This window comes from Pocillopora verrucosa, chromosome 6 (assembly GCF_036669915.1).
Source record: "Pocillopora verrucosa isolate sample1 chromosome 6, ASM3666991v2, whole genome shotgun sequence".
Taxonomy (NCBI): domain Eukaryota; kingdom Metazoa; phylum Cnidaria; class Anthozoa; order Scleractinia; family Pocilloporidae; genus Pocillopora; species Pocillopora verrucosa.
The window spans coordinates 5,251,295-5,265,219 of NC_089317.1; the positions used below are offsets into that span (position 1 = coordinate 5,251,295).

Genomic DNA, 13,925 nt, shown 5'->3' on the forward strand with positions numbered 1-13,925 from the left:
GGAAGGGGGTACCAGCAATCGCTCCCCCAGGAATACTAGTCCCTTGTCTTCTATAAGCTCACTTCGTTTGTCATAGTAAGGCGTCAGCTCAGGGGTACAGGACTTCCTTGACACTGGCCATTCACCCTTGATTGCTCCGATTAGCTTTTGCATCACTGGGTCCCTGGCAATCTCGTTTCTGAATTCAGCGAGCCTGTATGGTGCAATCGAGAGGTTTTCTGAATGATCTATCTCGGCAAGTGTACAGATCAGACTTGTATCGTGCTTGGAGGCTTCGGTGGTGTTGCGGTATGCTCGACTCAGTGCATCTGATACCCACATAAGTTCCCCTTTTTTATACTGCACATCCAGGGAGTAATTCTGAAGGGCCATCAGCATTCTCTGGAGTCTCTTTGGTGAGTTGTGTATTGGCTTGGTAAAAACTGCCCTCAGTGGTTCGTGGTCAGACTCGATGTGTACAACTTCGCGTCCCAGTATGTATTGATTGAACTTGTCGGTTGACCACACTATGGCGAGGAGCTCTTTCTCGATTTGAGCGTAACGCGTTTCGGTGTCGGTCAGAGCTCGCGAGGCAAAGGCAACGGGCTGACCCTTTTGCATCAGTACTGCACCTAGACCCGTTATGCTGGCATCGCATTGGATTGTCACTTCTTCAGTAACATCATAGTATTTCAGTACCGGGGCCTTGGCCAAGTATTCTTTGACTGTGGTAAATGCTTTCTCATGCTGTGCAAGCCAACACCACTCGACGTCCTTGTCCTCAAGCCTTCGCAAAGGTTCTGTCATGTCGGACAGGAGTGGCAAGAATTTGGCCAGATAATTGACCATCCCCAAAAACCTCTTCAGGCCTTTCACATCAGTCGGCGGTGGCATATCCAAAATAGCTTCAACTTTGGCTGGGTCTGCCTTTAGACCATCAGGAGTCAAGAGGTGGCCCATGAAACGCACTTCGGTTTGAGATCTTTTCAGCTTGAGTTTGTTGAGCTTGAGGTTCCACTCCCGGCATTTCTTGAAGAACGCACGTTCGTTCTTTTCAAGGCTGGAGTTGACCTCTGCGTCAGTTTCGCCAAATCCAGCGAGGAGGAAGTCGTCAGCGATAACTTCAACTCCTTCTAAATTTTCTACGAATTCATGCATGCGTCGCTGCCAAACTTCAGGCGCACTTGAGATACCAAAAGGCATGCGGGCCCATCTATAACGCCCAAAAGGCGTATTGAACGTTGTCAGGAAACTAGAAGCATCGTCTAAGAGGATTTGGTGGAAACCATCCTTGGCGTCACAAAGAGTAAATTTCTTGGCACCTGTTAAGCGGGAGGCCACTTCATCGATAGTCGGCAACTGGTAATGCTCTCGCCGAATGGCACGATTTAAATCTCTCGGGTCAATACAGATGCGTACTTTGTTTGGCTTCACTATGGCCAACATGCTGGATACCCACTGCGTCGGTTCTGTTACTGGAATAATAACTTTACGATCAACAAGTTCGTCCAGCTTGTTTTTGATGCATGGACGCAAGGCTACTGGCACTCGCCTCGGTGCGTGGACAACTGGTTGCGCCTGTTCGTCTATGGCTATTTTGTATGTTCCCGGTAGGGCCCCTAATCCGTCGAATACGTCCTCATACTCTTCGAGCAAGGAGGCTTTGGGACACTTGACGTGTAATGCTAGGACGTCACAATTATGCAAACTCACAAAGCCAAGATTGAGGCTGGTGTTCAATGATAAAATCGGTTGATAGTCTCCGTCTAAGATGTTAAACTCCATTGACCTCCGCTGTCCACGGGACCACACAGGCAGGGTAGCTTTACCAGCAATTTTGCGGCGATCCCCTGTGTACGAGACTATTTCCTTTTGGCATGGTTTGAGGCGATGAAGGAGGGTGTCCCCAGTGATTTGCTTGTATAATTGGGCCGGGAGAATGTCGCACTGCGACCCAGTATCTATTTGAAACTGGACTTCTGTCTTGGGATCTGGCCCATAAATGTGGAGTTTGACCACTGCCAATTTTTCCTGGCCTTTGCTCTTACTAGTAGTAGCACCAATGTAGTAGGGGTCGTTTCCCATGTCGACGGCTTCGTGGACCGCCGAAACTCTACTTTTCACTCCTCGGGGATTAGCGCGACATTTATTCGCAAAATGATTCATACTCCCACAGTTAAAACATGTTCTTCCATACGCGGGACAATGATGTCCATGCACCATTCTGCAATTTCCACATTCTTTAGACGGTCTTCTAAATGCTTGTGACTTAAGTTGTCGTTCTTCTTCAGGTTTTTTCTGCCGATCCCGCCTTCCGTAACGCATGAACTGCAGTGTCTCCTCCAGCCATTAGCTTTACTTGCTGTTGGGTCTGTTCTGACGACTTAATAATGTCAACTGCTTGTAGGAGAGATAAATCATTCAAACGGAGAAGTCTCTCGCGGACGCGATCATCCCGTATGCCTAGCACGAGGCGGTCACGCAAAATTTCATCTGGTGTGATTGTATCGTGTGCACAGTTTTTTGCGATCGTTCGAAGCTCCGTAAGATACGTCGAGATGTTTTCGCCTGGTTCCTGGTTTCGGTTGTTGAACCTATAGCGTTCATATATGACCTGTGTCCTAGGAATGCAGAATTCGTCGAACTTCTTCAGGACTTGTGAAATGTCGTCTGCGTTTTCGTCTTCGTTCCAAATAAAGGTATCGTGGGCTCTGACGCCATCCTCGCCTATAATGCTTAGTAATGTCGACACACGAACTATGCCCTCTTGTTTATATACACCAGTAGCGATTTCGTAGCGCTGCCACGCTGCTTTCCACGATTTCCATGCGGTGGCTAAATTGTCGTCAAAATTAAGCGCTTTCGGCGGGGGCAAATTTGACGGGGGAATAAAAACTTGAGTCGGCGCTGGTGGCACAACTATGGATGCTTCAGCTGCTTCTGTCATCTTTAGGGGTGAACAGATCCCACTCCTGACACCATGTCACGATTCTGTGAACTCAAAAGGGTTGTCTATTGTGCGAACTCGACTGCCGCCACGTGTGTATTCGTTGTCTCCTAAGTCTTCTAAATATAAAGATGTTCATCGGCCCAGTGGCGTGACCGTGTAACGCAATATCACGACAATCTCGTCTTTAAAAGGTCTTGTTACAGTAAAGTTTGTCTTTTGATCGTCTAATTTTAAGTCTATCATTTTAAGCCCAATTGAAGCAACATAGATTCTAGTTCATTTTAGGAAACGATCTAATGACATGCCGCCTTGACAACAAAACTCCTTGCCTGTAACGATGTGACCTCTTGCAGTCCGAAAAATTATGTAAAACACGGCCTTTGAAGTCAAGTCAATCGTAAGTCTGTAACCTGTAAGTCTGACTAAAATGCAAATTTCCCTGTACAAATGTTATTCTTGAATTGTTATTTCCCATCGTCCTGCTTTATTCCAGCTCGCTCAGGGAATGAACAGATTTACTAAATATTTAGTGGAATACATTTCCCAATCTTGCCGCACAAGGCCGAGTGGTTTTTAAGTATAGAGCCGAATAAATTGTTCGCGTTATTTATCGTTCGTTCGCTGCTGGGAATTTTCCCTAATGAAGAACTCGAATTGGATTGATGGATACTGTGTTCCTTGCATAGAAGGGAAACCTATGGGCGGCCGTCACCACCAAAAATACAAGGATGTCAAATAGATCAGCAAATACAAAGATGGTATAAGGATCAGCTGCAGGATAGCATAGCTAATAAAGGAATGGCATGGCCAAATTATAGACAGGCTAGTTTTCCTTCGTGAAACAGAACACCCTAAACATGAATAATTTAGCCAAATGAGAAACGGTCTAGTAGCCCATGTTGAGTTGGAACATGAGATTGTGAAATGGACTAGCTTAATTACGAATAGCTTAGCACTCATTTGAAATACAGTACTCAAACGGTGTAGCGTTGCGTTAAACGGCTCAGGGTAACGTCGAGTAGCACAGCGTACGCTCAAACGATGTAGCGTTGCGTCAAATGGCTCAGCGTAATTTAGAATGGTACAGCGTACACACATTTGGTGTAGCGCTGCGGGAAATGGCTCAGCGTAATGTCAAATTGTACAGCGTACATAAAAACAGTGTAGCGTTGTGTGAAATGGCTCAGCGTAATTTCAAATGGTACAGCGTACATACAAATAGTGTAGCGTTGCATGAAATGGCTTAGCGTAATGTCGAATGGTACAGCGTACATACAAACAGTGTAGCGTTGCGTGAAGTGGCTTAGCATAATGTCGAATGGCACAGCGTACACACAAATGGTGTAGCGTTGCGTGAAATGGCTCAGCGTAATGTAGAATGGTACAGCGTAGACACAAATAGTGTAGCGTTAGGTCGAATAGCTTTGCAAAACATCAGACGCTCTATCTGAACATTAAATTGCTTAGTATTACTTGAAATATTTCGATGTTGTGGCGAATCGTCGTGGCGTGACGTGAAGGCCATGCCATTCCTTTATTAGCTATTCTATCCTGCAGCTGACCCTTAAGCCATCTTTGTATTTGCTGATCTATACGACATCCTTGTATTTTTGGTGGTGACGGCCGCCAAGGCATCTCGCCGAAACCACCAAAAATACAAACCACAAATGGAACAGCGATCTGCTGGGGGCATGACGTCATCAAATGACACGAAACCATTACATGGCGTAGTCGCTGTATGGAATAGTCTTCACTTCGCTTTGCCGTAAAACAGAGCCAATTTGGTAAGTTTCTCCTCTTTTTTCACTGCTGATATTGCACTTATTCGTTGTCGCTCCTGAAAGTGTCAATTAAAATAGCAACGAGACTGAATTCTACCACGGTTTGCCGGCCTCTTGGTTTACCACAGTTTGCACGCGTTGGTGGGCCTGAACATGTTTATAATATTAAGTAGTGTTATGACGTGCATTAAATGTCAATTGTCGAGCTCTCTTTTCTTTCTCCGACTCACGCTTACTTTTCAATGAGAGTCCAACTTTTACGGCGCTTTGAACATTGGAGGAGTACGTGAGAAACCCCCGTGATGATGAGTCATCCTTTGTCCTTTGTTTCATTGGAGAACCCGCATTAAGGAAAAAACCCGAGAGATGCAGGCACTTGAAGGCTACTGCTTATGTTTCTTGATAGTTTCACCAGAGGCTTTATATAGCAATTCTTACAGAAATTCATTTTAAGTTATGCGCTTTCCAAACGCCTTGAAAAATATTTCATTTGTTGATTTGTTTTTTCAAAATAAATTCATCACATGCTGGGAATTTTCTCTTACGCTTGAACTTTGAAATTTTTTTTGTGTTCTTTGCGTGGTTGGGAATGCCACGTGAGAATGAGTCATCAATACAAATTTTCCATGGCCAATAAAAATTCAAAGCAGTTATGATAGGGAAAAACCTTGATAACCACAAAAGAGACAAAAACGCTAGCTGCCTTAGTAGTGTTACGGTTGTCTGACTTGACTACATGAGCTGCAGAGAGCTTCTCCCGTCACAAACGCTTCTGGACCAAAATTAAGCTGCAAATCGTGATCCTCTCGAGGATTTGGCCAAGCTATTTGTCACGAGTTAGCTAAACACGGTTATGGGAAATTTCATCGGCAACGTTACAATATTACCAGTAAGTATAACTCTGTCTTTGGCGCCGATTTAGAGATCAAACTGTAAATAATCTATTGATGAAATCTAAAGGAATTTTTTCCTTTCGAATTGGACTTCTTCTCTTCAGTAAGTTGAATTCTTCGCGAAACTGTGATTCTAAACGATGTTCATAAGTTTTACCTCTTAAGAGCCCTTGTCTGTAAAAATTAAACATATCGCGGCAAGGGTGGAAAATTCGATTTCTTTCTTATTTTAATGTTAGATAGGCTAGGCTATAACTAAAATCACTGAATACTTTTTTGGGCGAAATATCTTTTTATTTCAGAAAAAAATACAAATAACGAAATTCCGTTAAACGAGTTTGAGGGCTTCGCGTGCAAAAACGAATCACTATCTCGTATTTTAAACACTCAAATCTTCTTATTCGATCTCATAAGACCTCACAAAATGATTTTTGTAAACATTGCGCTCTTCTTTGCGATTAAAATAATTTAATTTCGAAAGCATACATTTCTCTTCAGTAAAAATACCTCGTGAATAAAATTAATTTTCGCCATGTGCTAAACCTTCGAATGGATTAAGTTTTTGGTGGTTGAATTTCGAAAAGATGTTCTCAATATAACTGTAAAAAACTTGTTTGGGCAAATGATTGAGAGCGATACAAAAGCTTTTCAAAGTCGGTTAAAATGCAGTTATTTGACCTTTTGCTGTCAACATTCCAGTCGCGAGTCACACATACTTTAATATGTTTCAACCTATATGTGGCCGAAAAATGTACATAGAAATATATTTCCAAATGCTCTAACCTCATTTGCCGCAGAAGACCAATCCAGAGACCATTTTAGTGTGATTCCCTTGTCGTTCGTCGTATTTAGGTCTGTATAAATGATAACTTCCCATGTAACCACCAACCCTGTCGAACACCATCTTGTTGTCAAACGTGCGATATCTTTCTTCACTGTGGCATCTTATTCAACGGTTCAGTTGACTGGGGGTAGGTGAAGGGTAAAACTCCTTATAATTAAGTACTATTAGAATTGAACTCTTGGAACCTACAAAATATTTTATTCTGTAAACATTTTTGTACTAGTGTCATCTTTGTGTGGTGACAAACATTTATTATTCTTGTTTTTTTTGGCGCTCTGTGCCTTTCGTACTTATTAGGGGTGTTTTTCTTTCCACTAAAATTGCAAGGAATACCCTAATAGCATGCAAGAAAACCTTTTCTACATTTTTACTGCACCGTGCTACAAAACGCAGTGTTGGGGATGTGTGGCTTATGTGAGGCTGGGGTGCTATGTTCCGTGGCCAATGGGCGGGCTTGCAAAAGGGAGTGGTACTATTAACCATTGTTAACAGACCCAACTACCGTTTAAAACCTTAAACTAGAGAGAGGCCGACATATGTGCGCTCGGCACAAAATAAGGTCGATCTCATCTTGAGGACCGGTAAATTTGAAAGCCGACTTATGACTTGCGATATTCTTGGTGTATGAAAGTAAAGGAACAATTTCCGTTTTACGCTTTCGATCTCTAGTGTTGTAACAACAAACTCCGCCAATAAGCGACTTGAACGAACAACAACCTTTTTTATGTAACAAAGTTGACCGTGTAAGTTAGAGTATTTGTGAAAAACAAAGTCCGAAGGCCCGCCTCTAAGCAAACAACAGGCATCGTGTAATTACCATACTGAACCAGCTTTTGTTTACTTAGGCTTACTATTTTTAGCAGGTACAAAATTTAGCTTTTTAACGAGTATTAGCCGAAGGCCTGATCTCCGCGACTTACATGTAAGAGATTTCGATGTTCACAAGAACAAAAAATCTGAGCAGCAGAGTGACGTCTTTTTACTTTCCCCTTCCCCTACCCCCTAAAAAATAACTTTCCATTGTATGATTTGCATTGCGTGACTACTCTCCGTAAACAACACCAAGTTGACTGCAACAAATGTGTAGTGCTACTTTCAAAAGCATCGATCAGATCTACTACACCACAAACCGAACAACACTCACAGTCAACTGAACCGCTGGATAAGATACCACAGTGCAGACAGATGTCAAACGTTTTACAACGAAGGTTGGTGATAGTTCGCAGATTGACAGAAAGTTTCATCGGACGTTATAAATACGACGAGCGACAAGATAACCACAGTAAAATGGTCTTTGGATCTTTCTTCTATGGCAAATGAGGTTAGAGCATTTGGAAATGTGTACCCATGTACATTTTCCGGCCTCACATAGGTTGAAACACATCAAAATATGTGCGTGCCTCGCGACTGGAATGTTGACCGCAAAAGGTCATATAACTGCATTTTAACGGACTTTGAAAAGCTTTTGTATTGCTCTCAATCATTTGCCCAAACAAATTTTTGCAGTAATATTGAGAACATATTTTCGTAATTCTACCGCCAAAAGCTTAATCCATTTGAAGGTTTAGCATATGCTGAAAATTAACTTTACTCACAAAGTACTTTTACTGAAGAGAAATGTATGCTTTCGAATTTAAATTCTTTTCCACGCAAAGAGGAAGTCAGTGTTTACAAAAATCGTTTTGTGAGGTCTTGTGAGGTTGGAAAAGAAGATTGGAGTGTTAAAAAGACAAGATAGTGATTCATTTTTGAACGCGAAGCCCTCAAACTTGTGCAATAATTTGCTGCTAAAAATGACGATTTTAACGGAATTTTGTTATTTGTATTTTTCTCTGAAATAAAAAAGATATTTTGCCCAAAAAAGTATCCAGTGATTTTAGTTATAGTCTAGCCTATCTAATATTAAAATAAGAAAGAAATTGAATTTTTCACCGTTGCCGCGAAATTTAGAATTTGTCTGATTTTTACAGACAAGCGCTCTTAATTGAGCTCTTGGTATTTTTTTTTGTTACTTTCAAAGCGGAAGACGTAAACCCGTGTTGTACGTGCCATGGAAATTAATATGAGGCATGCTGGATTTGAGATCCATTTCAGAACTCCCAAATGCAAATATTTATGTCTGATATTCCTGTCCGGCTGTCAATAAGAGATGCAACCGAGACGCGCATTAATATTCATAGCAAATCAAAGCATTTTGAAATGATTAAAAATAGAAGTGATCAAGAATAACCTCTTTGGTTCATCAGGGTTCATTAGTCTCGAGCCACTGAATTCTAAAACCGTTGTTCTGGGGAAGCAACCTTATCGATCTCCAAAGGTATACCGTGTTTCTTATTTCAGATCAACCTGAAAAAACGCTTGGATCAGTGCGGTTGAAATGCAAATCTTTCCCTTTTTCTAATCTTCCTTTAGTAATAAGAGGCTACAAGTCTATTTGCTGACAGCGGACATAGTGCAGTCTATCGCAGGTACGTTGAATTGCCATGAGACGTTCAACGCTTCGCAACTGACAATAATTTGGAGGGAAACAAGTTGACTTTGTAAGGCGAATATATAGGCAGACTGATTGCCTGTTTCCAAACTAATTCTAATAACGTTACAGTCTATCAAAACTAGTTATATGCATGCGCCAACGGTGTCAACAACAAGATATCATACATTATCTTTCGTGTTATTTTTTATTCTACCGTATATTAAACTGAGAATAAAAGATTAGTTAAGAGCGAAGGTCAGGAAATATCGACCATTGAGTGGCAAGAGTTGAAAAATGAATTTCGCTTATTTTCTGACTATAAAAAGCTACTAAGAATAGAAGCGGAGCGCTTTAATTCTGAGAAAACTGAGAAAAACGAATTTGACCGGCGACGATCCCGACAGGTCCCGCAAGCAAATGTGAAATTGATATTTTAAACTGACTTTTGGTCTTCAAGGAAAAACGATTCAAAGAATCATGACACCGAATTTTGATAGAGTGAGTGCCGTACTTTCCCAGAAACTATATGACTTATCTCTATTGTTGTTCATAAATAGCAAACAACGCGCAGGAAAGTGCTGTATTTTCAAACGTGAAAAATCCCGCAAATACCTCCTTAATTCAAATGTTTTTTTCACTATGTGGTATAATTCAGATTTTCCTTTTAACTATGTCATTAGAGGGATTTAAGGTTGTCCTCTATAATATGTTAGAATCAGCACGGGCTTCCTTTACAGCGCCTCACGCGAAGGTTTTGAAATGACAGTAATTCATTCAAATTTTTTACAACGACTGAGTAAACAATTCTTGTTGCGTGACCGTAACGTCAAGCGGAGTTTTTACACGGCAGGCCGGAATATACACGAAAGCGTGCTGAAAACGATTCTGGTGTGAGCTTTTCGTCCTTTTTTATTGAAAAAAACGCAATCGGCCAAAGAGGGGTTATTTTTTATCATTGTTAAGGTGAAAGTTTTCCTTTTCAGTGTAAGATGTTTTCCCTGATAAATATCAGGATGTAATTTGATTTGCTCTCGGTTAACCTGTTTAACTTTTATACTTGTTTTTTTCGCTTCCTTTGGTTTCAGAAGAATCGGAACAGAAAGAAAAAAAATCATAGATGCTTTTTAAATTGATATTTTCTTCAATTGTGAGGATTCATTCTTATTATTTGTTGAAGAAATTACAGAGTTGGCTAAAGCTCGAAGCAGTTTACTAGCCGTGGTAAATTGAATTAGTCAATTAAATGCAAAGAGGGAAATTTAATTAGCGAAGTTGGAGAGAATTTATTTTGCCAGTTTTGTGTCATCATGGACGTTAAGTACTCTTTTAGCTCCTTAGTCGGCGGTTCTTGCTCTTATGACCCCAGAGATAGGAGCAGATCAACTGAGCTTATTCCATTTCTGAACTGCAAAAGAGACATCGCGGGTCATAAGTCTTCCTTGTCAATAACTGACGTAGAAACCGAAATCGAACTTATTTTGGGAAGAGTATCTACATCCTTTTCTTCGGAGTTAGACCTTTCGGAATTAACAATTTGTACCCGGCACTGCCCATCCCTTGGTATTGGGTGGCGTCGAGGATCGAATCTGTGCCGAGTTCCTCCGCCAATCTCGAAGCACGGCGGACAAGCCCAAAAAAACGCAAAGGCAGAAAGAGGACTTGGCAAAAGTGCTTGTTATTTGATATGGAAGAAACTGGGAATTTTTATTCCAGCTGGTTCAGGTACGTATACACCATTTTTCATCTTTTTTCAACCAAACAGACCAGCTCTAAAATGGCGGTCCAATCTGACACTTCAATTAAAGCACTTTGTAAGCACTTTTCTTTTTTTTTTATTTTGACTTTTTCAATAATTAAGTAGCCGTGACGGTCGCAAATCCAATAGCCTTTGTTTATTTACGTGTTTCTTTTCCTTTCATTTTTCTAACATTTTATATTAGGGATTGTAGCAGCAAAAAGGTAAATTTAGAAGCCTTCACCGGACTCCTAAAATTACAGCTTTTTAAAGCAGATTCCCTGATGGCTTATAGATAGTTACAGGGAGACTCAGCCCCTAAAGGGTACCTTTATCAGGTTTCAGGTATATCAAAGGGTGGGGAATTGAAGAGTTGAAGTATATGAAAGGGCAGGAAAATCTATCATTTAAGTTTTTTAAAACATGTCGCGTACCCAAGTGTTGGGATTACGTTGAGTGTCAACCACATATACACATCCGTCTCATTCCAGTTTTTATTGAGTACAACGTGTTACAATGCGGTGAAAACTAAAAGGAAATTTATGATTGCGTAATCAGAAATGATTCTATGGAAATTACAAATGAATGTAACGATAAAAAAGGCGATTAAATTTACAACGGAAACTCACGTTTGATCCTGCGTAAAAAGGGTAAAAGAAACTCCGTGGGAAAGTGACTCCAGTTACTCCGAAAACTCCAATAACTCCGATAGAAAACTCTAGGTGGATATACTCCGACAACTTACTTCGACACTCCGATATGTGATACTACAGAGATTATGTAAGCAACAGGCTTTAAACATGATAGGCGTCTAATAACACGATCAAATACGCTCTGATAAATGATTAAAAGAATGAACAATGAAACGATAATAGAATTTAAACGATAGTAAATAATCACACAAAACAAAACAGTTCAGTTCATTTGCTGAACGTTCGTCACAAAACAGGTTCCCTTACTTGTGTAAATGAAGACCGTAGTTGTTCAGAATAGTGATTATATCGTATCAGCAAAAACCTGTATTTTCCATCGGTTCACTCAACAGGTATTTGTCGCAACTGCCGGGTTAATCGTGACATGCAGAAAATAGGGGAGCTGCCCACAAAGCTTCCGGAGACCAAGAACCTTTCTTACGAGGAAACTGAGACCATTGAGATTTCTGTAAGTTCTGAACTGGCACACAATGGAAATAGTGTTATTAACAGTGGCACCAAACAAGGCCCGCGGGGCAAAAAAGATTAAAAAAAAAAAAAAAAGATGGATAGGGGCCTTATCATCACAAAGTCTGCATGAGCGGGCCCCGTTTCCTTGCTGCCTTTCCTTAAAATGTAACGAATAAGGATAGAGGGCACAAATTAACCGATTTCGTAAACCTCAAACTGTGTGCTGGTATCCAAGAAAACAATGCCATATGCTTATTTTGTGCTTTCTACGTCAGTTTTTCCTGAGTTCCGCAGATAATGAAGAGGTTTAATACCCCGTGCATTTTATGTCGCCCTTGCGTCTGCACACAGTTTAAATTTATTCAGCGGATTTTCTATTTTTATTCTCACCAAAATCTGAGAACTTGAAGCAGTGGCAACAAGTTAAAGACCACGTAGTCCGCGATGGTAAGCTGAGGCCAAACTGTTCTTTTAAGAATAAAGGGTTCATTTAAAAAAAACACAAAAGAAAGCTTTAAAGGAGGCAAAGCGGTACCTCAAGACTGATTTCAGGGTAAAATAAGAAAGTGAAAAAGGGATATAATTTTGTTGCACGCCTGGCGTAGGTGTATTATGAATGTTACTCGACTGCCTACTAATGAGTGCTCTCTAATTGGTTACTGCTCCCGTCTAGGTAGGTGAATAAGGGTGGATTCCCACTGTCGCGTAAATTTCACGTGCATACACACGTAGCTTTTAGGCGCGTAATTTAAATAGAGGCAATGTTTGAAAGGTCGCAAGTAAACGTAAAAGTTGAGCGAGGTTTAGCTTTTACGTTTACTCGTGGCATTCCATACGTCCTTCTATTTTATTCACACCCTTAACCCTATTTAGACCGGGAAGGGTTTGAAGCCCCCCTTTGCTTAAAAGTTGAATAACTTCAAAACCGCTCAAGCTTTGAGCACCAAACCTAGCGACTTTAACTAAAAATCATCTGGGGACATTTTAAAGTCGTCGTGACTTGTACGTCAGCATTGACGTTACCATGGCAACCGAGTTTTGAGAGCCATATTTCCAAAACTTGCTGTTTTACTCATTCAATTATACCTTACACTGTTCTCATACGCCGTCAAGAAATGCAGTGTTAATATTGTGATTCCGTGACTGGTCGACACCCCAATATCACGTTTAGTCACGAAACATTTCGTCACGCGGAGTCTCCGGTCGATAGAGTTTAGCGTTTCAAAATGGCTAAAATTCACCCAGTTTGGCTTTTCTATCTCACTCTTTAAGTAAAAAACGCAACTTTGCGACTGTAAAACCTACAAGGATTAAGAAAAATGAGTAGTTGGGGATCAAATATCCACTTTCATGGATTTCGAAACTGGAAGTGTTTACACAATTACCGCCGACCCACCATGAAAATTCCTTAACTTCGATACCGCCTTATAGAGATTTCATTCAATAACCCAAGCTAATTCCCAGGTATGTTTTAGATGTATGTCTAAATGTGGGATTTAAATAGAATGAAGTCAATTTGGAGTTATACCGCATGTGCAATATTGCCGTCGAAAATCAATAACAAAACGGAGTTTTTGTTATCCATAAAACCTATTCATCATTTTTGAATAATTTCTGCTCGGTGAGTGTCGCTTTTGCTCTAAAAGAATCTTCTAGTAAAAGAAGAACAGTGATTCTGTTGAAATAAAGTGTCCAAATTTCTCCGTGCGACTTTGTTTGCGAACGAGAGGCAAGTTGATGTATGCAAATTTCACGTAAATGATTAGCCAATTTTGTGGCTGACCACAAAAACCGATATACTAATTTTTCTAAAAAATAAAAAGCTTTTGGCGGGAACAATCCACATCAGGTATCTTATCCACCTAAAAGCAATTTATGGACAAAAAACGAAAGAAAGCGATTTTTCAACTCTTGCCACAAAATTAAGATTTTGGTCGATATTTCCTGACCATCGCTCTTAAAACGAATATGTTATTGTTATCGTTTCTTTCTGATAATTTTCGTTATTGTTATACGAACAAATGAAGGAACCGTGCGGAAAATTGAAAATAATAAAAAAAAAACTATTTCTAAAAGTTATCTTTATTCATCGAGACGGAAAACGACA

At 40.5% G+C, this 13,925-nt stretch overlaps 2 protein-coding genes across 10 annotated transcripts in view; one reads left to right on the forward strand and one right to left on the reverse strand.

Annotated features, from left to right (window-relative positions):
• Positions 1 to 13,925, forward strand: part of LOC131793420 (G-protein coupled receptor 83-like) — a 61,635-nt gene that overhangs the window by 35,480 nt on the left and 12,230 nt on the right. For 2 of the 9 annotated variants that reach the window (XM_066167963.1, XM_066167962.1), the window contains exons 1-2: positions 5,376 to 5,599; positions 8,860 to 8,915. The exons of 1 other annotated variant lie outside the window; for it this stretch is intronic. The gene's annotated coding sequence lies outside the window, so the exon portion shown is untranslated. Of the gene's footprint in view, positions 1 to 4,637; positions 4,714 to 5,375; positions 5,600 to 8,702; positions 8,765 to 8,859; positions 8,916 to 11,619; positions 11,817 to 11,957; positions 12,372 to 13,925 lie in introns of those variants that run through there. 6 more of the 9 variants (XM_066167964.1, XM_066167965.1, XM_066167967.1 and 3 more) reach the window with 6 other exon arrangements.
• Positions 2,267 to 2,926, reverse strand: LOC131799441 (uncharacterized). Its single transcript, XM_059117159.2, has one exon. It carries the CDS (start codon positions 2,924 to 2,926, stop codon positions 2,267 to 2,269), a length of 660 nt encoding a protein of 219 aa, XP_058973142.2.